This window comes from Venturia canescens, chromosome 1, assembly GCF_019457755.1.
Source record: "Venturia canescens isolate UGA chromosome 1, ASM1945775v1, whole genome shotgun sequence".
NCBI lineage: Eukaryota > Metazoa > Arthropoda > Insecta > Hymenoptera > Ichneumonidae > Venturia > Venturia canescens.
Genome location: NC_057421.1, coordinates 4,517,685 through 4,543,634, shown reverse-complemented (window position 1 = coordinate 4,543,634; position 25,950 = coordinate 4,517,685). Strand labels below are relative to the sequence as shown.

The window sequence follows — 25,950 nt, the reverse complement described above, 5'->3', positions numbered from 1 at the left end:
CCTCAGCGCGTAAAAGGAGCTTTAACTTACGCTGTTCGATCTTCTGTCAAGTTGTGAAACAAGATAAAAACGAAAGCTGACATTTCGCGAGCATTTTTATAATTCCTGAAGAAAGCAACGAGAAATTTGACGCTTCGCATTTTTATTAAAGTTTTTCCACGAACATTTTATTTGCGAAGAATTTTCTTCGGCGCGCTTCTTCATTTTTTCTTCCTCCCGACATTTTTTTCGTCGTTTAAAAGCGCCTCGAATTAGACTTTCCAAAAACGGGGAATTTTGGTTTCCACGATTCCAGATCGTTCGAAAATCCGTTTCGAATGGTCGAAACTCGCGACGATGAACGGCAGAATTTTGAAGGGCGTCCCGGCCCCGTTTTTTCCATCTCCTTTCAGCAGCCCACTTCAACAATATCGAAAGGATTATTTCTTCGCCACTCGCGTGAAGAAAAACGTCCGTACACGCCGACGGATCTAATAACATGAGCGAGCAACGAGGAGAGTCTCTCGTCGATTCTCCCATTCAACTCGCGACCGGCCTCGTGTCATGAACGTCATTTTTTGTTAACCAAGTCGCTTCTCTTTTTCTCGTCCCCTTTTTTTCGAGCTTAGTAATGTTTCCAGGCAAAAGTGAAGGAGTGGCTATCGCGTACGTTCAATTTTTTTCCCGCTCCGCGTTCTCGTATACACCAACGATTGGAGAGAAAAAAGTTCTTCGAACCTTGAACCAAACATATACGAATGTCGAGGCAAAAAATGCCGTTTTTCAATCATCCTGGCAAATATTGTCGTGTGTCAGAACTCTGGAACGTTCGAGTGAATGAAAATTTTCATAAATTAAAAAGAATCATTTCAAACAAACAAATTTATGGCATTTTTGAAGTTAATTATCTCCAAATTTCTGGAAATTTATCAAAAGAATGTTTCAAAATTGAATAAATCGTAAAAAATTTGATCGCGAGAATTTTGAAAAAATCATCGGAAATATTTCGATTCGGAGTTTCAACGTTCTGTTTTTCCCAATGATTATTATTTCGTAGACGAATTTCATGTTTTTTTAAAAGTGGCCCACGAGTCATTTGGGAATTCCAATTGTCGAATCTGACGGACCAGGTCGCACCTAAAAGAAGAAAAAAACAAAGCACCGACAACGCGCCAATGACGCAATATCCGTTCCGAGTCTTCTAAAAACATAAACAGCTGAATTATTTGGAGTCGAAGTGTGCATATATATACCGTACTGAAAAATGTGCTGTATTATTAGGGAGATATGAAGGAGCCCAATTTCAGAAGCGATATATTTTTTCTCGCCGTATCATTCGTGAAATCGCGGGAAATAACGTCGGACCAAACGACTCAACATCGCCGGCTTGCTCTTTTATTGACGTTTCGAAGCCCAGATTGCCACGATTTGTGGCCGTTTTATCGCGTCATATAAATGCGAATTTTTATATTTTTCAAAGCCGATCGAAAGTGCTGGAGAATTTGAAAAAAAAAACGATATAAAAGACACTTTGAAAAGAGTGGAAATAATGAACGTTCACTTATTCATTTATTCACTGAAATGTTTCAGTCTTCATCGTACGTTTGGCCAATTGTTTACATTTTTTTCATTCAAATTCAAACGTGATAGTTACGACGCTGAAGTTTGCAACGTTGGAGTTCAACGAAATGAACGAAAAAAAGATTTATAATTCATTATTTTTTTATTTCACGAATTATTGATGTGACTTGAAATATGACGAATTGGCAATTCGGCAGGGAACAAAGTTGGAGATTTACTGGAATTATTTGAGAGTTTTTTTTAGACCATTTCGTTGGACTCCAACGTTGGAAACTTCAGCGTCGTTGATAGTTTTAAGGTTGATGGTTGACGGCTACGTGATTTTTGCAGCAACTATATTTTTCGAAAATTTCAAAATACGAAACTTGCTTGAAAACTGAATAATTTTATTATTTTAGAAATATAATTGGTAAAGAACCAACGTTTTTATACAATTTTATTATTAAAAAACGTTTAACGAGTTCATTTTGACTGGCGTGGTGCAGCAGCAACTGTCGCTGCTGTTGATGTCACGCTGTCAGTTTTGTTTACAAATTTCATAGGTTATGAAGTGAGTTTACTGTCCAAAGTAGTATTGTTGCAGTGGAGGAAAATGAAAAAATGAACGATCAAAAAGTTTACCGGGGGATAAAAATCGTTGTTTTTTAAAAATTTACAAAAAAACGTGGCGAAGCTAACGAACGACAAAACATTACCAAAATAAGGTTGAACTGACGTCACATGCGAACGTATATTGAATGCAGCGTTGTCAAACGTTACTGATCCATTTGTCGTGTAATCCGAATGATTTCTTATCAGATATTTTTTCACATTCCAGCCGATTTCAATGTTAAGGTTAAGGTTTAAAAACTAAAATACTCGCGTATTCTTGAATTTCCACGAAATACAACGATCGATTTTTTTTTGCGAAATCTTGGATATAACTAACGCAAAAATTCAATAACTTTTGATGTGTGTACGGCTTTCATATGCCGGAGCGATAAGTGTCAGAGAAAAGTCGACATTCAATAATTAATTTGCTGCTAAACTACACGGTAATTAGCGTCGAAATTTCGCAAATCTATCCAGTACGTATTCATTTTTGCCTACCAAAAATATCATCGCGTAATCTTGCATGGATAGCGAATATTCACCCATCTACCTTAACGAGGAACATCAGCTTCGCGTAAAGTGAGGTTATGTAAATACGAATTTCATTGTTTTTATCTAAATTATCTAGGTTATGTAAACCCTGTTTGCTTTATTTATGCGGGATTAACCCCCAAAAATACGTCATTTTTGGGTGGAATTTATGTGATATATTAAAAAATTGGAGAATTAAACGACCTCAAATTTTGCACACGTGTTCTTTAGAGTTCTAACTGTGGAATAGTACTTTTTTTCTAAACTATCACCATTTTTTATTTGTTTTTGAGTATGAAAAGATGGGGTCTGTGAAGTTATTTCCTATGCGTGGGTGTTAAATATTCGAAGTTTAGAAATGATTTACTAAAAAATGGCTGAATGAAATGGATTAAAAATTGGAGAGGCTGTAGAAAATATATCCAAAAATGTATTCTAAAAGTTTCATTAAGCTATCACCACTTTTCTCAAGCTAACGTTCCTCCTTAACGCACTTTTCGTGTACAATTTCGAATCACGAAAAATCTAAACTCATTTTATTTCTTTTTTTTTTAAAGATTTAAAGATTTTAAGCATTTTTTTAGACGCTACAGGTAGTAGGCAAATGAATTTTATTGATTGTATCATATGGCAATATATAAACAACATTTCCGGAATTTTTAAAACCCGAACATCAATAATTATTAACTCGATGGTAGCAAGTCTTCAGAGGCACTTGAGAAAAAAGTCGAAAAATATGATCTTTTTGAAATTTGGCATGGTACTTCATTACACAATTGACCAGGGATCTACGAGATGATTTTTTTTTCGATATTTTCCATTTTTTTGACACTTAGAAGTGAAAACACTGATTGCCGCCTAAAAAATGAGGCTATTTGTTATCGTGAAATGAATAATTATGAAAAATTGGGATAAAGCTCTCGTCGATGCCTGGTCAATCGTGTGAAGAAGTCTGCTGCCATCGAGTTAATTGTCAAAAATTCAGGAAATCTTTATTATTCATTTATTATTTCACCGAATTTATTTCACCGAGTTGACGTTACCCCGCTTTTAAAAAAATTTTAGAAAAACGCATGTGAATTCACCGTTGAATCTACTGAAAGCATAGTTTGCAGGGTTGAAAAAAAAACAGTAAATCTCTCGATGACTCGAGGAAAAGGATTGAGCTGAATAAATGTTGCAACTTCAATCGCTTCCACGTTTCGATTGAAATACGAGTGAGGAAACAGCGGAACTCGGCGCGACACATTTGAAAACCTTTTGCTTCGTTCATTCGAGCTTCTTAGGAGAGAAAATCTCGGGGATTTTTTTCTACAGTGTAGAAAATAGTGTAACCTTTGTCCCAGATGGAACGAGCGGTGCGCGGCGCGCACTTGATAAGGTGAATGTACGTAGTGACCGCGGGTGGCAAATCCGCGTACGTTACTCACTCTAATATGTACATTGTGTGACGTCAGGCGTAAAGAGCACAAGGTGCATGCACCGTGCAACGTTTGCGCTGAAAAGAGAGGAAAAATCGAAAAATCCGATTTTATCGGTGGCAAGTGTCGAGCGACGTTTTGCCTCAGTTTTTTGTTCAATCCCATCTTCCGGGAGCTCTCAGGAGCAGGGTACTGCAGCTACGAAAATTTCGTCGTAAGCTTTTTCGTAGAAAATCGTCTCCCCTACAATATTAGTCCTGTTGACTTTTGCCCTATCTCCAACGGTTTTGCGAGTACGCGCGGCTGAAGAACGAGCATCGATGAATGACAGCTAACAAACAATCGCGAAAGAAATCGAGCCGAAACTCCTCAGATCGAAATCCGTTTTCTAGTCTGAGCTCAAATTCGCGAAGGTCGATTCTCGGACACCCCGTAGAGACCTACAAATAAATATACACCGATCAGCATCCGTAAATTCGATAATAAAAGCCTCGATGTAATTCCCTACAAATCAAATCGATTCTCGCGAACGCCTGACTCGGTATGCAAAACGCGAATGATCGACGATAAATATTTTAAACCTTTGCCATCTCGATGAACAGTAAACGTTTACTGTATACTTAGTTTCACGCTACGTTTTACCTCGAATATACACCACAATGCTCTGTTATTATTTTTGTTATGCTTTTCGTTCACTTACTTCCAGGAAAAACCTCGAGTTCCGATCAAGAGTTCGCCCGTGTCAAAAATAACGAGAAACCCATGATGGGTCGAAGAAATGAGTGTTTATCTCCCGAGCTGTGTGACACCGAGCGCGCGCCGAAGGTCAACGAACGCACTGAATATTGCCTTGTTCGGTGTACAGCTTTGGGCACACACGTATACAAACGCTCGGTCGGACCTCGGTCTGACGTCGAACGTTATACACGTGTTTATATCTATAGATGTGTATCACCAGCGTGTAAACAAGCATTGCCAACTTTTACCTGTATTTATCTCGCCACGCTTCCATATACATTATTCCATGCGACCAGAGAGCAAAGATCCTGCTACGGGGATTTGAGGTCGTGCGCAATAAAGCGCGATGCGATTCCGACGGGATACGAATTTTTCGTGTTTCGTGAAAAACTAGGTTCGATGATCTAAAAAGTTTGAAAAATACCTTTTATTGTCCAAGGTAAATGCTCAGCGGGAGGCCAACTTCAGGTTTTTTTTAAACTGTTGAAGCGGAAAAAAATACATTTCTCCTTTGAATTGAGAGTCTCATAAAAACGCGCGAAGCATATTTTTCTTTTCAATAGTTACGGGGAAAATGAGGATTTTTTTTCGGGTATTCGAGCTCCAATTCATCACCGCTTTGTTGAAAAATTCGATTGAACAAATGAATGTCGTTGACGAATCCAAAAAAATTGACAGTTCATGCGAATTTGAGCGATTTTCGGAGTATTTCGGACGCCATTTTGCCTCGATGGTCGAAAAACCCGTCTCGGAATTCTGATTCGTTTTATTAAAAGATAAAATAGCAGAGAAAATTGTTGAAATGTAAGGTGAAAAAAATCCCATTGAACGACGAAGAGCCATTAGAATCTTGACCTTGAAAAATTTGCCCAAGAAATGATACAAAGAAATGATCCACAAATTGAACGTTCAGTACCCCCTTTAACGAAGCTCGATTTAAAAGTGTCGAAAATCTATTCAACTCGCATAATAATGGGTTACGTAGTAAACATTAATAACAAGAGCATGATGAATGACGCACATGATTTGTCTCTCAAGGTGAAGATTCGGAGCTCAACAAAGCGTGGATTTGATGACAGCGAAGGGCACACAAAAAATATGGTAACACGAACGAATTATAGTGTGAGTGAGGTTAAATTAAGGCACAATTATATTAACGCGCTCGTCGGAGGAAAATGTCGATGTGACAGTCCGACTGTAGCGCCGGTTCTCCGTAAATTTTCATGGTTTTATTAGTTTGATTTTTTTGGAAAAACGAACCGCGCTTAGGAACATCAATCAACGTCCTTCCCGCGATCCCGCGCGCAGATTCACGGTTGTCTCATTTTCGCGGAGACATCTGACGGATATCGGATTGCCAAAGCGTGGATCCATGTTTTTTGTAAACGAGCCTACTTCGCAGATGCGTATAATTATCTTGTCTCGCTCACGTAATTGCACTTGAACCTTACGCTATTTATTACTTGGATCATTAAACATTACGATCGCATTGCATTAATTTGCACTGAGTAGCGATAATTTGTACAGAAATTTTGTTGACTAGATAATCGTTAGGATTTGAACGATCCTTTTCTGCAGCACACACGAAAGTTCGTTGACGTTTGACCCCGAGATCGTATTTCTATTGGTTCGTTAACGAAATTCGACTTTCTTGCATCGTTGGAAAAAAAAAGTCGACTTATTCCGGGAACGAATCTACCTTATTAGTCGAGTTCGGTGCGCGAACAAAGACACATACAATTTTCCAAGTACTGCGTTCGAAGCTTGTTTACATATTTCGAGAAGGTTCGAGAGCCGTCAAGGCCAATAGGGTCGTCCGACCCAACGTGCACCGACTAGTGTCACGTCAAAAGTTATGTGTGTTCAAAACTAAGAGCTGGACGAATCGGAACAGTTTTTGTTTCATAAAAAATTCCAAACACTTCAGTAAATTACCAGCTGCACTGACTCACGTTGTACGACGACAAAAAAAACAGTATAACTACAGACGAGGTCCATTATTTTTCGTGATTTTCGTAATCATTGTTGTTATAATGATTATTATTAGTATGAAGGCTCACCGAGAATGGCCTGGAGGGTCTGCTCATCGCCGTCCCCGATGACATCCATGCCTCAGTAGGTGCTCCAGGCTCCGATTTTTTGGGCTTCACGATGATCACCAAGAAGCCCCATTTCGTATAAATTCGAGGTGGCTCGTTGTCGCGTACTCGTTGCACATTTTCATTTCGAGAAGAACGATAAAGAAAACCAATAAAAAGTAAAACTCCCGATATATAATCCGGTGAATTGCTTTGGGAAAGGAGAGCTCGCGAGTATTAAGATTTGTTTTATCCTTTATTCGTCATTCGAAAACCACGAAACACGACACCTTGTATCACTGAACACACACCAAACACACGTCGAAAACTTTAGGTACACATGTATTGAGAAGAACGGGAGAAAAAGAGAGAGATAAACACACAAATAGGCGGCTTGTGGCGCACCGTGATCGTTGCTAACACAGCATGCTGCTGCCGCTGCTTCCCGGACGTGTATTTTCACGGAGCTCTAGCCCGCAGCTACTACTTTGACTGTTGGGCCGCACCGTTACCGCGCGCCACTACTCGCATGCCTTTCATATACATATATTTACGCGTATACGTGTGTACGTAATTATGGTGTCATCTATGCACTTAAAATTCATATGTCGATGGACGTATTCAAAATTATATGTATTTATGTGTATTTCAACGGATTTGTCAACAAATCGAGTCAATAGAAACGATCTGTGTAAAGTCTACAGGTTCACGTGTGTGTGTGAAAGTCAAAATTTCCATCTACATTTACGTACGTCTCTTTGTGTTGTAAAAAAGAATTTCCTGATTAGTCGTGCGATTTTAAGAATTTTTAAAAGCAAAAGAAACAAGTAAAATCATTGTCTCCGCTTTGTTGTTGTTTCATTATTCGTGTTTCTGAGCAGAGAACACGATCCGAGTGTTTTCTTTTTATTTTATAAAACGACGATTCACAGTATACGTGTTCGTTCGTGTTTATAAACGTTGGCAATGCTGCGCGACGGAATCCTGAAGGATGTACTGCGCAGGGTAAACACACACTTGCTGTAATCGTTTTTATGAACTTGCGAAATTAAAAAAATGACGATCTGTGCTCTACCGAAATTTGAAAGGAAATGCGTCAACTGTACACAGAACGAAATCTCAGCTATTTTGATGAATGGTGTAAAATTTTATGCAGTCGTTTGATCAACGCACTAAGATCCTTCCACCATGGACTTCCATCTCCGCGACGACAGCCTCGCGGGTTTTACGTACAACGTGTCACGTGATCGTACAACAAACCGATCCTTTTTCCGATTTTTATTTAGCTCACACAGATTTTTGTCTATTTGAATTTTTTACTCCACCGTAACTGCGAGATTCAGAAATTTTCGAGCGCCAAGAGGGATAATAAACGGTTATATAAATTAACGTTCTCGACTGTACGCCGTGCAGTTTGATATACTACTGGTTGCTGGTTCCTGCGGTACGACGGTAGACCGCCGCTCTCTCACCGTATGATCTCAGCCCGCTAGTGTATGTACGTGTGGCTTTATACGTGCTCGATGTATTTGTGTGCTCGTTCGAATTGCTGAGGAAGTTGAAAGAAGAAAAAATAATTATGCTGCGCTCACGCTCATATACGACGCAGAGTTGTGTGGGTTTATGTGCTTGGACGCGGTGTGTGTTGTGTATAGTGGACACAACCGGTCCAGCGTGCCCAAGATCGGTAAATGCTTCACGATGGGTTTCTTTTTTGTCGACGCCCCCATGATAACCCGGGAAAAAATATCGCAAATATATATATATGATGATTGCATGGATATGACAGTATTCATTTTAGGAATTTATAGGTTATGAATTGATTGAACTAAAGTATGAATTTGAAATAATCGGACCTAACGCATTTGTTGAAAATTATTCAAAAAAATCTGTAATTTCACTATTATTGCACTGCAAATGGAGATTTTTATGGTAAATTTTTGAATCGTGCATGCTCGTTTTACGTGACATCCGTGACATTGAAGCAGCTTAAAAATTGTATCAGTAGAATTAAAAATTTTGAATAATGTACGCGCACGTGCCGGCAGGTGGCAGAAGTTTTCGAAGAAAAACAAAATGTATCGAGAAAAAAGAAGGTTCCTTACAAGGGGGTTTGTGAAATTAGTATATTTGATGGATTTATAAATATACTGCAATTATGGGTCGATTGACGATTTAGTCGTCATGATGCTCGGCGTAATTAGAAATGCGGGGAGCGCATAATCGCAATTCGCAATGGAAAAAGTAACCGGTTTCCGAGCTTCGGACGCTTGATGGTAAATTTGCCGTGGCGCTGCTACCGTATTTGGCAGATTTTTCTTCTCAGTGTTGTTTCTTCACCGATCTACAGGATGCTTCAAAAGTTCGCAATCTTTGCAATTGTGATTGTTATTGTTGGCGCATACTGAAGTTGTTGCAGTAATTCATGGGCTATCCGTGTCGTTAAATTACCCGTAATTAGATCTCTGGGAAATTTAAATTCTCAGAGCAAGCAGTTTTTCTATTAGTACTGAATTTTATTGAAGATCAAAATGTGTCATTAGGAGAAGCTTTTTTGTAGGGAATCGCATGCTCGGCAACATCGGTCGTGTGGACTTTTACTGTGATTGATGTTAACAGTGAATGCAACACAAAAACGTGTGCCTTGTTTATCGACTTACACATAACCACAAAATGTCAATAAAGTAAACGCAAAATACGCTTGGATGGATACTATAAACATTTATATATGTCACATAAGTACAATTGAACACCAAAGGGCTTCTAAAATTATTATTATTATTAATATTGTTATTGTAGTAATTGTAATAATAATCGTACTGTGTGCTTATTAATTAAATATACAATTACAACACTCTGCGGCCATCGCCTGGCATTGCCCATCCATAAATACTCTTCGACTCTCTTTCATATTTCTTTTACACAAATACATACTCTCTTAAATATATTTTGCTCTCTGTACAATATATATTATTTATGTATATACGTATCTTTAATCGTTATTATTATTTAATAGTATAGATATATATCACAATCTTGCGTTTGACGATTATACGTATCGCAACATGCACTCGTACTCGAGTTTGTAACCATATTTTTGTCCAAACTGCTGTTTCGAGGGGTGAATTTTTCAAATGGAATAACTCTGAAACAGAGTTTCATTTTTGAAATTTTGCTCTACCATTGCCCAAACCGGAAGCAAAAGGTGACATGATCTGAATCGGTGTATGAGCAATCGTAATGAAGAAAAAAAGTTTGCTTTCTTCAAAAAGTGATGGAACGATAACTTTTTTCCAGAAAAAATTGTACGCTGTTTTTTGGAAAATCTCTCAACGCGGATACAAGATCCTAGGAAAAGAATTCGAATAGTTCCAGATATATTCTATCCTCAGAGCCAGCCTGGAAAACAGCGTTCGGAATAAAAATACGATCACAATGAATATACACATATTTATATATGTGTATATATATATACATATATGACGATAGAATATTATATGTATACACATACATTTTCAAAATATATATTCGTACATTTATTCCCTTCTCTGTTATAAAAATGAAGCGAAAAGTGAAAAATTGAAAAAAAAAAAAAAAACAGTGCAAGAAGTATAGCAATCGATGAATGAATTAAATAATTGTTTGGTACGTAGCTTGAGATAGTGTTCGGTCATGAAAAATGTGCGTGCAACGTGACCTTGAGAAAAACCATAAGTTTTCATTGAGATTCAAGAAAATGCGAACGAAAGAAGATTGAAAATTCATTAAAAGAAAGTCGTTCGCTCGAATTGTTTCACACGAGACTTTCGTCGTTTTTACATACAAAATCGTAAACCTTGAATCGCGAGCACCGAAATATCGATTCTGAACGGAGAAAAATGTCTTTGAATTCGAATTTTTTATCATGTGGAGTGAAAAAATGGGACTCTTTTCCTCGATTCAAACGATATAAAAAAAAGCTCTGTCCATCGTTCTGAGGGCGTTAAGAACCAAAAAGGTCGTTATTCCACCCGCATTCAGTCTTTTTCGAGATAAATAAATTCGATATTATACACGCGTTGATAAGCCCACTGACGAAATGTTTAGCTTCGAAGAAATAACTTAGGAACTGGCGATAGGACAAAAGTTGCTTAATCCGCTTATTTGTTTGCTGATGCCGCAATTATTTTCCGGGTCCCAGAGCATTCATTCTGATGAATTGCTGAATTTTTATCGTCGCTTCATCTTGCTTTCTACGGTAAGACCAGATTTAGAAATTCTTCAAAAATAGATCAATGTACAGATACAAAAGTGATAGCGGGCGTCATGCTACAGATTCGAGAACCAAAAATCCCGCGACCAACTTTTCGGGAGCAATGGAATGTTGTTTTTTTTCTGGTCGATCGACGATTTCGCGTTTAATAAACATAAGAAAAATAAAATTGAGGCGAAAAATGCAAAAATAAGGGCGACACCACCCGATGCGATACCGACATTTTGTTGCGTAATTATTTTTTCTTTTGCAAAATGTGGTCCAAAATTTCATGTCAAGCACAAATAACGTTTGAATAATTTCATTAATCGGCAAGAAAGTCTAATTGTTCGGAATCGCATGATCGTGTTTCGCGAAACTTTTTCATCGCGAAAAGAAAATTACGGAAAAATGAAAGTGGGATTTCCACTATTCCGTCAAAACAGTTGTTCCCAATTACGGTCTAAATCGTGACGAATTTTATGACAATTACGAGTCAGATCTACGGCATCGTTTCAAAGACTAATCGATTGGAAAAATTCCACTATTACGCTCCGAAGCAGCGTTGTTTCATTGTTTTCTTTGAATCCAAAGCGTCTGTTTTGGAGAAAAATGTTCAAAAAATGCAACATTTTTAGTAACGCGGGTGTATCGCGTTGCGTATGACTCGGTCAACGATTTTTTCGTGATGGCAGTATAGGAATTACAGTGGCAGCTTCATTGCAACGAGTATTTGCAACTCGTCCTGAGTAGAAGGATAGAATAGTATCGATTCGTTTGATCGAACGAACGCCCAGTTCCTCCGAATTTTCGTCCAGATTTTTCTTCTCCTTCCGAGAATGTTTCATAGCTCATACCGTTATCGTCGAGTACAAATCACAAGTGTATCGCTGCGTCTGGGATCTTTGAAGTTTAGTTGATTCAGCGCGATCGATTTCACCTTTTAATCGGTTCAATTCGTTCGCTGCTTCCCACCACTCTCAGTCACCAGAATTACTTGGTCCTTTACCGTTGAGGCTTTCTTCGAAAATGCACAACGCACGGTGTACGAATTCGTACTGCTCCGCTGTCTGTATCATTCCACCTCGGTCGTATCTACAACAAAGTGGGCAAACATTCATTTTCTGTCTCACGATTGATGTTATTAATACCCGTCGAAGTCTCGACACTCGAAATATTTTTTTGTTTTTAACACAAATCCTACAACTTTCACGGTCTACGATTTTCTTTGGCTTTTGATAACGAAAATGTTGATGGATGATAAAATCACATTACGAGTTTCATCAATGAAATTGAATGGTTTTGGTTGAAGCGAAAAGTATTTACCTCATTTGACAAAGAATTCCAAGTACATCGACGTTTCCCTCTCTAATAAGTTGCGTCATTCCGGTCGCTAAGGCTATGAAGCATCCAGTTCTTCCTATGCCAGCACTACAATGAACGACCACAGGCCCAGGTAATGTGTTCACCTGAGCAGCTAATCCTACAAGCGCATCTGACGATTGGGGCACGGCGTGATCCGGCCAGGAGTCATACCTGGAAACACCGAAGTCATTTTTACTCATGAAAGCGATAAAAAATACTCAAACTTGGATAATACAGATAAAAGATGCGTACTAGAAAAAATTTTGTACGATTTTGACATCAAATTCACAAAAAATTCGTCCAAACGACCGAACTGTTAGTCCAGCGTTGGATTTTTGGCTCACCAATAATGCGTTATCGTTCGTCGATCTTCTTCGTGCCTCAACTCTAAATCCCTAACGGTATAACCATCCCTGCTGTCAATTGAATTGAGGATCACGGTGAATGCGCCAGCCTGAATTCGACTGTTAACTTCGAGGGGAAAGTAAACGTCGCATTTGGTCTTCGAGGCCTCAAAAAGTTTCGTTATCATAACGATCGCAGTTGCTTTGTCCATCCAAACCATACGCCAAAAGTCTACCACCGTGTGTGCCAATGGTCCTTGCGTCGCTATGTAGCGGCACTCTTCACCGTCGTAACCCTTTTCATGAGAATAAACAAAATGAATTACTGAAATGCTGATTTCAATTAACTTCTTCTCTTTCGATATGAAGAAAAATACAAATAATTGAGAGTTCAAACATCTTTCGATTCAACTCGAGATTTCCTCGGTGAGTTTTTCACTTCTTTCAACTTACCCTTATATAATTGGCATTGATATAGCTCGCGACTGGATCTTCACTCCCCGTGAGAACGACCCTCGACTGTTCATTCGGTAAAACTCCGGAATAACGATTTTTCACACCCGAACCGAATATTTCGACCTTTTCGGGCACGTTTAGAGGAACTTCCCAAAATTCTTTGTGTAACGAACTTGGATCTTTGATCGCTTTTGTCAATTGTGATCGCGACAAAAGTCTACCGGTGCTTAATAAGAATTCTTCGGCAGTGCACTCGCGGGTTGGTGTCACCATGTGGGGAGGACTCTCCGGTGCAGTCGCAAGCTCGATCGTCAAACTTGCACTCGAGCCACGACGCTCCAACAGTCTTTTAGCTTTTATGCGAATTGGCTCTGGTTTTCGCTCCGGTGTCACTACCGATAATACCTGCAAACCATTAAATTCATCGTAATTCACCAAGGTCATTGCATCGTCGAAGCGAATTCTGTCAAGTTTTTCTGAATTCAAGAAACTAATCGAAATGTTACAGACAAAATTAGATTCTTAGATCAGATTTTTTTACAATAAAGAAAATTATGCTTCAAACAGCATCAATGGTTTTACAAATTTCTGATGCTCTGTCCTTTACGAAAGTTGCAGGAAAAAGTTTAAATATTTTGTTCAATTTTTGAATTTATCAGCAGTCATTTAAAAAAATTGATAAAAAAGGAACAAATTCCAATTCGAAGATACTCCGGAAGCAAGAATCATGGAGAGAATCTTGTTTTTTGAGTATTCAATTATAAGGAAAACTGGAAAGCTGTGTTCGACATTGAAACTGCTAGTATCAAACAAATATTTTTGAATGTACCTCTGGTAATCTACTAGTTTCAGCAACAGCTGCGATAGGTTTGGTAGCGATTGGTGGCTTCTCGATCGTTTGTTTCATCCAGTGTGCCTCCAAAGAATGTTCCTTGCAGCTTTTGCCTGGTTTATCGTGCGGCATGGCAGGACCGACTGCTCCTTCTTCCACGAGCCCTCGCCTGTCTCCATCGCCAGACTTCTTTTTTTCACTCGACATTTGCCTCCTCAGCCATAACAAAAACTGGAGGGAAAAAATGAAATTTTTATGTGACCATTTGTCAATGTTTCGTTGGTTGAATCAATTGCAACCAATTTCCTAGGTCCACAAGGTTCGTACAGTGCAATTTTTTTTTTTTTTTTTTCAATTTACCAGAAAAGTGAAGAGAACGGCAGCAGCAACAGCGCAAAGGACTACAGGAAAAGGTAATTCCCAGTGTATCCATGATAGAGCCGCAGTTGAACTGACGTCCTGACCGGATCGTGCACTGAGTTGAGCCACTTGTAGATCCATTCCAGCATCGTCCAGTCCTGTAGCGGACTGTCGGATCCTGTGCAGCATCATTAAAAATATTTCATTGTCACTATTAGATTTTCAGTTAAAAATATATTTAAAAAAGAAGCTCCAAAGAATTCGATAATCATTGTCAGGTTGTTAGTCACTACACGTTTAATTAATGAGATAAAATTACATCAACATATAAAGAAAAATAAGGAGTTTGTGAAAATGAGTAATTTGAAATTGAACTCATACTTCAACATTGCAACTAGAGGAGTAATAAATTACCTGTGATGAGACCGTGCAGACATCACCTCGGTGGCCGGCAGCAAGGAAACTGGCAGCTCTGTTTCAACTTGCCACCTTTGCTCCGTTATTAAGTTGATTCTGTCCAGAGAACTGGAATGTTCATTATCGTCATCGGATACTCCATAACTTTTTACGTCGCTAATGTAGCGATGAGTCAAAGGTGTACCGGTGCCACCTAAGGGACAAAATGGAATAAAAAACAGTGTTAAATGTGCTTTGTTGAAATACAGTTAAAGGTTTTGTGGTTTCCTCCTCATTTATTCCCTTGACTACAAAAGTGGATGGATTTCTTTTAACCTCAAAATATCTCGTTGTTAGTCAATTTAATAGTCTATAACTGATCAAACAAAATAATGAGGCTCTCCTTAAAAAACTTCAAAATTTTTCTCTAATTGTAGTTATTTAAAATAAAAACAGCGTAACAAACTCTATTTTTTCCATTGGTATCCCAAAACTTTTATTGTGATTGTGAGTCCGAGAAAAAATTAGTTTAAAACGTATGAAAAACCGAACTTTGTCACAATTGGAAAATTCTTGTGACCGCCATTACCCATCATATATGTGTTACGAAAATGTCCGATAAATGTTTTGCACTGATGAAGCAGTAAAAAACAGTTGGAAAAACATTTTTTAAAGAAAATACGTTCAACAACGAATGCATCCGATAACCTTGAGGATGAGTAATTCAACACGAGGCAATTGATCAATGTTTTCTTTATTTCGCGCGTTCGTCATTTCGTTACTAACCTGAAATCGGAACACTATTTTCTCAGTACTTAGCACACCTGTATACTTGTAGAAAAAACATTCGTTCATTCACTACCCATTGAAATTTACGTTTTAATTAATGAAATGAAAAAATGGAAAAAAGTAAATTTGTTGTGGAAACAATCGAGGACAGCTGTACTGCCGACGCGAATGATCACAGACGAGTACGGACGTCAAAAAAAGTAGATGAATGAGACTGTTGAATCGCGATGTATTTCCACTCTATAAATTTATCGCACATCTCTATCTATTTATATAACTGAAATATTCATACGCAGATACGAATATTAATGAATAAGAAAAGATTATTACGCGGAAGGTAAAGCCGTAAGATTTTATTTTCCCACCGCGTTTGTCCAGCAGGAAATAAACATTGGTCTAATTTTATGAACGGAACTTGCCTGGGCCTGGGAGTACATGAGAGAAAGCGCGGTTTTGTGGAGGGGGAAATGAACGAATGCACCAATGAAGAGAACCGTTGCGCAGCTGTTCTCTACCGGTGTATTATGATAAATAATCGGATATTGCAACGAATCTTTAGCCAACGCATATATGTACACGGTTAGTTTTTGTTTTCGTTCTTGAACCTCGCCGGCTCTCACATATATAATCTGTTTGTGTTGGAGCGAGAGCAAGAGATTAATGTACGAGAGTTAGGTTCTCTTTTTATGCGGATGTATCATAGGTTAGTCGTGTGTATTATGAACGGGAACGAACTACATCCGGTTTTTATTTTTTCTCTTCTTTTTTTCTACTTGGCGGACACGATGAAAGATGTGACCCGGATGTACGAACTATACATATATACTGGGTCAATGTATTCGTGAATAGACGTTAATGCTCTACTGGAAGGAAGACTCGCTAGCAAATTTCAAATGCAAAACGGAAAAAACTGAGAAATTCGCATGAGACCAGACACTTGTGGTTTGACGAAGTTCTTAATGCTGCGAATTTTAAAAAAACCGTACGGTAAACGACTCACCAAGTTTAATTTTCATTCAACTTATTTGATATCTTATTGCTGTGAATTAAATATTTGATGAGCGAAAAACTTTCGTCCCGAATTTCGATATCTTAGTCTGCTTTTTGATGTCAAACACAATAATGTCAAGTCGATTTGTAATTTGAAATTCATTTTGAGATTCATCTATTTCTGCATAAAAACCTATGCAGTAATGAAAAAAAAACGGATATCGTGTTCTTAATTCTGAAAATAATAAAAACGTTCCCCATAAAAATTGGAAATACTCGAATCACTCTTACTTTCTGTCACTACATCTCGCCAAGATTCCTCGCTCTATTTCACAAACTTTGTCACAAATTTCTTGTTTAGGTATAATTTTCATCACTAGATATCGATGAAAAGATTCCAAATAAACAAAAAATGCTGAACAGAATTGCAAAATTATGTCACATTTACATGGTAAGAAAACTCATTTTTTCACAGCAATAAATGTTTTAATAAAAATCTCACACAATTCGATTTCAACGTTTTGCCGTATTCAACAATTTTTTTTGTGTTATAGTCCTAAAGATTGATCAAAATTATTCGTGATTTTCCGCTTTTTTTCTAAATGACAAATTCACAAGATCACTCAAAAAATGAAAAAACTTGAAATAAAGCCCGAATTATCAGGATTTTCAAAAAACTTGAGCTTTTTAATCAATTTGCGTTAGCAGCTCATATAGAAAGAAAGCCTTTTAAAAATGGTATGAAAAGTAGAAACCTGTAATCGAGAATATAAACATTTCGATGTTCATATTCCACGGCTGCATGTGTGAATTCGATAAGTTTTATTAGCACCACTTATTTCTCAACTTCTCGAAACCACCAACATTGGCACTTTAATGATCCAATTTCCAGTAAAATTCGAATTACATGTGAACCACGGAAAAAATTCACTAAAACGTACTCCCAGTTTTTGCGGGACTGAAGAGCGTACAATTTGTATTTTTCCGATATGAACACATGACACACCGTTACACCAGACACATAAATAATGTTCAAATAAAAAATAAACCGAAAAAAACTGGGTAACCGAAATCGAGACACTTGCCTGTGCCAGCTCCGTATTCGAACATTCGAACCGCGTGAGTCGAGCGTGAGCGCATATAATAGATAATTGTGTCGCTTTAGAGATCAAAGTGTCTCTCGGGTCGCTTCGTCGTCGCTCGAGAGACAACTTAGCTCGCCGACAGGCGGGTGGGGGCAAGTTAAGGAGCGAATGACCGCGCAGTGTGGGCAAGGAAGAACCAATCACCGAGTTTCCCGCTACTTCCGGTTTGCACGACACTTGTGGCGGGAGATCAAAGCCGCGGGTTGTGGAGGGGCGGAGGGGAGGGGGCAAAAAACGAAGACAGACTAGACAGAGCGAGGCTCGGCATACCTCGAATTTCGGGCACGTGACAATGGATATTTCCCTCATTCCCTCGTCATGGTCGCATTCGTAAACGTTTTCAAACTGCACGAAACGGTTAAATTGAAAAAAAAAAAAAAGCAGCAGCAATTGTCGAAGTAATACGAAAACGTGCATACGATGAATTTTTCTCTTTCCTGCAGGAATTTCATTACGGCAAACGTTACGAATTTTAATCACAATTTCGCGATAAACAATCGAAAATACACGATGTTTGCGTGCAACGCCTGTGCAATCGGATATCTCCGGTTCATTCGGTCGCGCATTTAATTACTTCCGGATTTCCGGTAGATTAGCGGTCATAAATAACGTACTGTTCGGGGCTTTGAAGCGCGTTCTCTTTTCTCTTCCTCCCTCTTCGCCTCTCTCTTCGGTTGTCATTAAACAATGAATTGCGTTGATGGCTCACGTTCGTCAACAATAAAATTAATACGCGTGAATATTGGAAGCAATTTATAAAATATATACTACGTGATTTTCTCGTCGTCCATATTAGAGGTTAAGCGTGCTCGTGCGTGGGGACTGGGAAAACTACGCCGACGATGGAGTTAAATATAGCAATTTTCTCAGGTAATTTCTCTTGATGAAATCAACCAATCGGAGATGAGGATTGTGCAATTTAGTTCCAATTTGTGAATAAAGGAAAAAGCAGCCCTGACAATTGAAGTTTTTATTCGATTACTCGAATCAAGTTTATAAACTCAACGTGCTGTTTCCAAGCTCATGGAAATGTGACCATAAAGTAAACATAAAATCGAGACGTATTTGCTATCGAAAAAGTGACTCCTACGTAAAACTTTCGAGATCTCTCCATCGCGAATCGACGTTTATATAAAGAAATTTTTCTTCAAGTGGAAATAAATGTGAACAAGGTTTTATTTTTTTTATCGTCAATATTTCGACTTCTGGTTAAATTTTTCACTGCTCTCTGCGTTCTCTCGGAAACGACGCTCAAGTAACTAAATCACCGACATCTTTTTTTTCGATAAATATTTCGAGTTCAAGCCAATTCGAAGAACTTTTCGGTGAAAAAAGTGATCTGTGTGTAGATTAAAAACTGTGAAATGTGACAAGTCGAAGGGACCGAGTAACGGACAAGCGAATTCGATGCCCCTCAAATTTGCATCGATTCAATAAATATACGCGAGGTAACGTGAGAAATGTTTTTCTAATTACCATGGTACATGACGGCATCCGAGCACTGTTGCATGTTGATAGAATTTAAATAAGTTTTGGTGCAGTGCTTTATTGTTCTTCGAGATAATATGAAACTACCATTTTGATAGTACATCGAAGGAAAAAAATCAACGACGATTACACGGTCGAGGATGATCGATCGAGTGAATTTTCGTAAATCGTACCAACGAAAGTCGAGCGTCGATTTTCCCTCGTCCCTTTCGTTCCGAGTGTCAAAATATTATTTTTAATAGCAAGGGAAAGATGATGCGGGAGAAATTCGACAAGTCCGTGCCCTCTTTTGAGCTCGGCTCACGCTCGTCGTAGCCGCCGTCGTAAAGTCGAGAGAATATCAGAGCTGTGAGTCAGTCGACGTTGGGCCGGAAATCGTCGGCGTATATTTCCACGCATCTCGTCATTTCGCATCGTAAGATCGAGCATTTTTCCCCTTGCCACGCAGTCTGTGATCGATCTTTTGATTTTTTCAACGGAGCAAAAACTTTTTCGTTTTTTAATCCTCAACTTTATCCAAACTTTCGAGACAATGGAATCGCATCGCTTCTCGACAAAAGTTGACGAATCTCTCGCTACTTTTTTTCACCATCAACAAATCCTAACCCCAACGAACTCACTCGCGCGTGTCCCAAATTTCCGTTGTCCAAATTCCAGCGTTTCATCGCCGAAAGACCGTTTTTTTTTACTCATCGACGATTCGCAAATCAGCAGTAATTTTTCATAAAATCATCAACGCTTTTTAACCGTACAACCGAACGTTTTTCACCGTCATTCCCATTTTTTCTTCTCCCCAACAATTTCGTTGAGAAAGTAATCGAAATTTCGTCCCGGCCCCACGGTGCATTTCGCTCGACCCGTATCGGTGCTCCGTCCGCAAGATCGGGAATCAAAGGACTGGCAATTCGAAAGACGAGAGTCCTACTGAGTGATTCTTCTCGCGGAATATCGAGGGTGCGTGCGACGCACGGCGTCGGGACGAGCCCTGCACAGATCCACCGGTGCGCGTCTATATCTGTAGATTTTTCGTTTACGAGGAGCTTCATTCATCCTCTTTCTACGCTCGCTCGGATATCACGCTGCTTCGGAAAGCTTCGGCCTCGCGTCTGAGCGTGCAACGAACGTTTGGGCGTGTGTGCAACACACGCCCAAACGTAGAAAGGGCTTTTGTACGCTTGGAAAGCTCCCCTGTGGGAGCCCCGAGTGCGTGCTCGACCGTGATTGGCTTTCGGGGAGGTTTGCGCGTAGGCGTCCACGGATTGAGCTCCCAAGGCTTTTACCTACGCTCCATTCTTCTTTTTATACTACTTTTTCGACGAGTAATCTTTCCACCGAGTTAACAATCGAGTGTGCCAACGAAAACAAGTCCTGTTACGGTTCGACGCGTTTTTATCTCGTTTCCAAAAATTCCGGAATTTTCGCTCCCGCTCGGATGAGCAGCCGCGACTATTGGCATTGCGAAACATCGAAATAATAATATCTTACTCAATAATAAATTCAGATTCGAGTTGAAGGTTTTTCGACCGCGAATAAACGCTTCCACAAATATTTCCTCGACTTTCGCGAATATCCAAATTTCCGACGGAATAATTTCCTTCATTTCGAAAACCTTCTGACGTTTTGGGGCTTTCGTTCAGCAAAATAAAAGTGAGACACGGAAACGCGGATTTTTGAAGGCTCTGGGAATAAAGTCGCAGCTAACTTCACCGTTTTCCGTTCCTTTCGAACTCTTCAAAGAAACCTTTTCTCCAAATTTATTTTTATTTCAAAATAATGCTCGTTTGAACGACGCTGAAGTTTCCAACGTTGGGGTCCAACGAAATGGACGAAAAAAACGTTTTTAATTCACCAATTTTTTATTTCACGAATCGTTCGTGCAGCTTGAAAAACTACGAATCGCAAATTGGGCAGGGAACAAAATAGGAGAATTACTGGAATTATTTAAGAGTTTTTTCGACGACGCTGAAGTTTGCAACGTTGGAGTCCAACGAAATGAATGAAAATAAAATGATTTATCCATCAGTTTTTTATTTCACGAATCATAATTGTGTAGATTAAAAAAATACAAAGTACAAATTCGACTGGAAATAAATTGGATAATTACTGGAATTATTGAGCAGTTTTTTAGATCATTTCGTTGGACTCCAACGTTGGAAACTTCAGCGTCATCTCGTTCGAGTCGTTCCTCTGACTTGCGCGATCGCTGTTCATCCTCGTCCCCGCAATTTAAGTTTTCTGCTTCGTTATTCAACTGTGAATATCGAAAAATTATTTCTGAACGTTCGATTACGCTCGAATAATTTGGATAAATTTATTTCGAGGCGAGGAGAGGGTTCGCAACGAGGAGCAGTTTGGATCGGAGGACGAAGGAACGAGCGCAGGTGCTTTCTGGGCCGGCGCTCCGGGGAAGGTCGTAAATGGTCGATCTCAAAGGTTCTCTGATACAGATTAAAATGGGACGGCCCGGGAACGGCGAAGACTCGGCGAAAGGGTTGACGCGTTCGTACGGACCGGTGGTTGCATCGGGGCTCGCAAAGCTTAACTTAAACGCGAGCATAAAAATTGGCATAAAAGCGGTGAAAAATCCCATCACACTTTTCCAGACGATCAATTTCCAATAATTTATTTATTTTTATTATTATTTAACATTTTTTAAATGATTATTTTTCAATGATCAATTTTTTTTTAATCGTTTATTTACTTTCCAACGCGTTGTGCCGAATGATTTTTTCTCGCGAGCCAATTTTTGCTTAACAAAATTGAAAAATCCGAAGTGAGGGAATTAACGAACTTGGAGTACAAATTGAAATTCTTTTTTCCTGCCTCGAATTATTCTTGGGAGCTACCGATTTCGTTTAAAAAGTTATCCCAGTTATCCGATTGGTTTACGCACACGCGGAGCGAAGGTCAGGTTTTCGGGAAAATAGCCGCGAGCGTGGGCGCATGAGTTTCTCGATCTTTTCGCCTCCTCGGAGCGTCCGTTCGCGTGGGTGAGTCACCCCTAACGCGATAATTTTCGCACTAAAAAGCAGTGGCCCGAAATTTGCTCCGACGAAGGTGGTTTTTCTCGTTCGCTGGCTGCTAATCTTGCCATTATTATTTTCCTTTATTCTCATTTTTCCTTCGCCCTCTTGCTTTTTCATCTGTTAATAAATTTTCGGAGTCCCCAATGGGAAAAGTGTTTTCTATCGATGGTTTGATGAACCTGATTCCATTACAGTACCGTTCAAAACTGTCGGGACGAGAGTCCGAAAAACGTTGGCGCACTCTTCTTTGTGCCACGACGCCGATGGTCCAGACATTCGGATGCAACAGAGGGCACTTTGAAGGAGAGACTTTCAGCTTCATTTTGGCTTTTTTGAAAAGTCTCTACGACTTTTTTTCCGGCTACTGCGCCATTTTGAAAACGTTCACTTTTTGGCTTTATTTTTTTTTTGCGATACATTTTTTTGTTCTGAAATTTGCGAACGAGTTTCCAGAGGCACGAGCCCAGCTTCAACGTCTGAGAATGATTCCATTTTCGATCAAACGGAATGCAAAATCGTTCGAAAAGCGCTGCGATTGGACGAACTCGAAGGTCATTGCGCGCAAGAAAATTCAATTTTTGTCACGTCACCGCTTCAGCACTTTTTTGGAGTAAAAAAAAGCTCATAAAAACGATTTTTTTTGTATTATTCAGATGAAATTAAATGACACTCGAAAGAGACTTCCAGAATTAAAGAATTTCGTGAAAAAAGTGAGAATCGTCGAACAAGGTGAGGAAGTAAACTCCTTTTTTCGTGCCCAGACGTCTCTGTGAGGATATGACTCGACAACACGTTTCTCGGGCAACGAAGAGGGGTCGCAGGTTGCGTGTCGCGGCTGCGAACACAGGGCGTTCCGCGATCGACGGTCACGAGGGCCGGCCCAAGTTCAGGTCCGAATCTTCGGCCGGCGAGTCGTCAATTGTCAAAATCGAAGGACTCGCCCTCTTTTACGGCACGCACGATCGAAACGGGTGAAAATTGTGCAAAATGTCAAGAGACCGATTTTGTGGAGCGTCGAATTTCCTACAAAAAAGCTCCCGGCGGCGCTTTTCTGTCTGCAGTACTTTGGGCCTGAGAGCGGAACGAAGGCGGAGCTCTCGTTTCGAAGAAAACAGAATTTGGGAAAAATTTTGTCGAGATTCCTTCACTCGCTTAAAGTGAAGCCAAATGCCTTTTTTGGCTTCGCTCGCTACTTTTGGCTAAAACTGTACTTTCTTGCAGGCTCGGCGACTGACTGGAAGCGCAGGGAATTCGCTCACACTCGCATTCGCTCGGAGTATCGTGGGTGAACGACTCAATAATTGAGTGAAATCGATTATTTTACAACGAGATTCGTAAGAGTCTACAACTGTGGTAAATTTTAATGTTGAAATTCTACGAAATATTACTCGAAAAGGAGAAACAGATTTATCGAAACGTCTAAACAAAATGAAGCCAAACTTTTCACAGCTTTTTTCAGCCCATTGATCCCAAGCAGGTGACCCAAATCGAGGGATTGTGCGAGACTGGAAACCAAATACAACTGAAGTCGTCGGACGTGCCAGGCCGGAAGACAAACTTCGGGCAATCGGACCGAGCGCGTATACGAACAATCGAGCGAGGCGAGAGGAGTCATTTGAGCGAGAAAAGTTGTCACAATCGGGGTTAACGCGCTGCTGGAACGTGCATTTTGTTGACACAGATTTTTCAGTGCGAGGTCAAAACTCTTGAAAATGAATGAGCGCGATTGAGGTTGATAAAAAAATTGGATATTTTCTACAAAAAGTGTAAAACAGCAACGAAAATTTTCAACGAGAATTTTCGACGAAAATTGCATCCAACTTTTGTTTACTCGTCGTCAAATCTATTTTCGGCGGTTCGTGATCGAGACTAAAATACATTTGATCTTTATTCTTCTTACGTTTTCCTCCCGTTTAGATGACGACCTCGTCGAGCGGTGCCGATGATCGAGAAACGGCTGAATTGATCGGTCACAACGGCGCGACCGAGTCACGCACGATGTCAAAGTCTCCTTCGAATTTCCTCACCCGATGCACTTGTCCAAAGTCCCGAGCTCGTCGCCTCCGCTCACTTGCGCCGCTACCAAATTATTCGAAGCAGCGAAAAAAAACGAGAGTGCAACTCAGCTCGAGCGGTTTACGAATAAAACGAGCCCGCGAATGAAAACTATGCGTCGAGTCGCTCTCGCACTCGCTCGTGTTGCATCGGACGCATCTGAACGGCGTCTGAACCGATTGCAAAGTGAGGACAAACTGCATTCCGCTTTACCTGTCCCGGAGAGGGATAGAGTCGCGCGCGCATACGTGACACCAATCTCTCTTCGTACTCCCGCCGCTGCTGCTCTCGATAACGTTCTACCACCCTGCTGAATTTCCCCTGACCGTTTTTCACCCCTTCGTTGGGCCCCCCGTTTTGTGTAACTATAAAAACACGCACACGGGGAATAAAAATTCGTTGGGACGCACAGAAATCTTGGTGAGTCAACGAGTCGCGTGAAGAGCAAAATGCGACTCGTTGGCTCGAGCGAACTTCAACTTTTTCGAATCTCCAACTCGAGTGTGGCCCTGAAAATGAGTTTTTTGGCTATTTTTTCAATTCTTCAAAACGCAAAATCAATTTTGAGGCCAAACATTATGAGGAGTGGGAAACGACCATTTCTGTCTTGCTCTGGGAGATTAAAAACCAAATAAAATTTGTCATAAGAAATAATACCGTGCGAATTCTGGTACCTTGTCATATGCAGGTACAAATTTCAATAACTTTTGTAAATCTCCTCCATCCCGGGAAATATTTTTCGGCTTGGAGTTCGGTGAGGGAATCAACGCTCCCGAAAACTGGAACGGAGTTATCAACTTTTTCGAAAAACATATTGCTTGTACCGATTTTGACATGAAAATTGAAAACAAAAGAAAAATAATTAAACCAAGAACAGTTTACCGATAAAGTTAAATCAATGAATTGCTTATTAATTTTCATTTTCTCGTATATAATTCTCGTATGAAACATTCATGAACGAGATCATGCAGACAATCATTTATGAAAAAATTCTATGATGGAAACTGACAAACCGAGGTACTCGGGCCACTATCGAGATCGGTGACTGGTTGTAGTGTTGAGTTAATATTTGCTCAATTTCGTCACGCTAAAATAAGATTTAAAGGATTTTGATAAAACAATCAATGTTTATATTTGTTGATGAAAATTCTTGGAACGAATTTATTGTTATCGAGCGTATGATGGAATGTGTAACACGCGGGTATGAGTGATGATATTAATGATTATTTAATATATTCTACAATCACGTGTCTCGAGGAGAAATTCCACTGTACGTATTCATCGTGACAATCCTGCTCTCGTCGAATTCCCAAGAAGATGTTTGCGTGAGACGGTCTGGAATTTTCATGAAAAAGAGAGGACAGAAGCCTTCCGAAAACGTATAGTTAGCGGAGGCGGGTCTCCGACCGTAGAAGCCTCCATTAAAATTGCGTTTCGATAACTCATGCATGTGAGCGTCATCGGGAGGAGCGAGACAGAAATTTTTACACACCTCCAACCGATCTCTGAGCACTTGAAATTCCTTGAGCGTTCATTGACCCGAATTTATGAATT

The 25,950-nt window shown here is 39.7% G+C and overlaps 2 protein-coding genes across 11 annotated transcripts in view; both read right to left on the bottom strand.

Moving 5' to 3' along the window:
• The window catches only part of LOC122419441 (myelin regulatory factor-like protein), a 63,782-nt gene extending 55,431 nt beyond the window's left edge, over nucleotides 1-8,351 (bottom strand). For 4 of the 5 annotated variants that reach the window (XM_043433991.1, XM_043434008.1, XM_043434017.1 and 1 more), the window contains exon 1: nucleotides 6,902-8,350. In XM_043433991.1, the coding sequence (XP_043289926.1) occupies nucleotides 6,902-6,950 (49 nt within the window). In that variant the 5' untranslated portion in view covers nucleotides 6,951-8,350. Of the gene's footprint in view, nucleotides 1-6,901 lie in introns of all 5 variants that reach the window. The other variant, XM_043433999.1, reaches the window with a different exon arrangement.
• Nucleotides 8,352-9,625: 1,274 nt separating this feature from the next.
• On the bottom strand, nucleotides 9,626-24,562 carry LOC122419464 (tyrosine-protein phosphatase non-receptor type 5-like). 6 transcript variants are annotated; one of them, XM_043434071.1, is made up of 8 exons: nucleotides 24,242-24,562; nucleotides 14,922-15,117; nucleotides 14,508-14,685; nucleotides 14,145-14,378; nucleotides 13,313-13,720; nucleotides 12,860-13,155; nucleotides 12,477-12,686; nucleotides 9,626-12,245 (listed from the first exon to the last, which is right to left on the bottom strand). In XM_043434071.1, the coding sequence occupies exons 2-8, from the start codon at nucleotides 14,942-14,944 to the stop codon at nucleotides 12,131-12,133; spliced, it is 1,464 nt and encodes a 487-aa protein (XP_043290006.1). In that variant the 5' UTR covers nucleotides 14,945-15,117; nucleotides 24,242-24,562; the 3' UTR covers nucleotides 9,626-12,130. The 6 variants fall into 6 exon arrangements, with proteins under 6 accessions (XP_043290006.1, XP_043289975.1, XP_043289982.1 ...); XM_043434040.1 differs by lacking the exon at nucleotides 24,242-24,562 and adding an exon at nucleotides 19,304-19,586; XM_043434047.1 differs by lacking the exon at nucleotides 24,242-24,562 and adding an exon at nucleotides 17,768-17,877.
• Nucleotides 24,563-25,950: the final 1,388 nt, after the last annotated feature.

Coding starts and splice junctions, on each gene's coding strand:
- LOC122419464 (XM_043434040.1), bottom strand. CDS start 19,418: ATGTACTATCAAAATGGTAGTTTCATATTATCTCGAAGAACAATAAAG. Junction 15,118..19,303: donor GGATGCCGTCATGTACCATG/GTAATTAGAAAA, acceptor TTTGTCCCTTAG/GTGGCACCGGTACACCTTTG. Junction 12,687..12,859: donor CGAACGATAACGCATTATTG/GTGAGCCAAAAA, acceptor CGGTGTTTCCAG/GTATGACTCCTGGCCGGATC.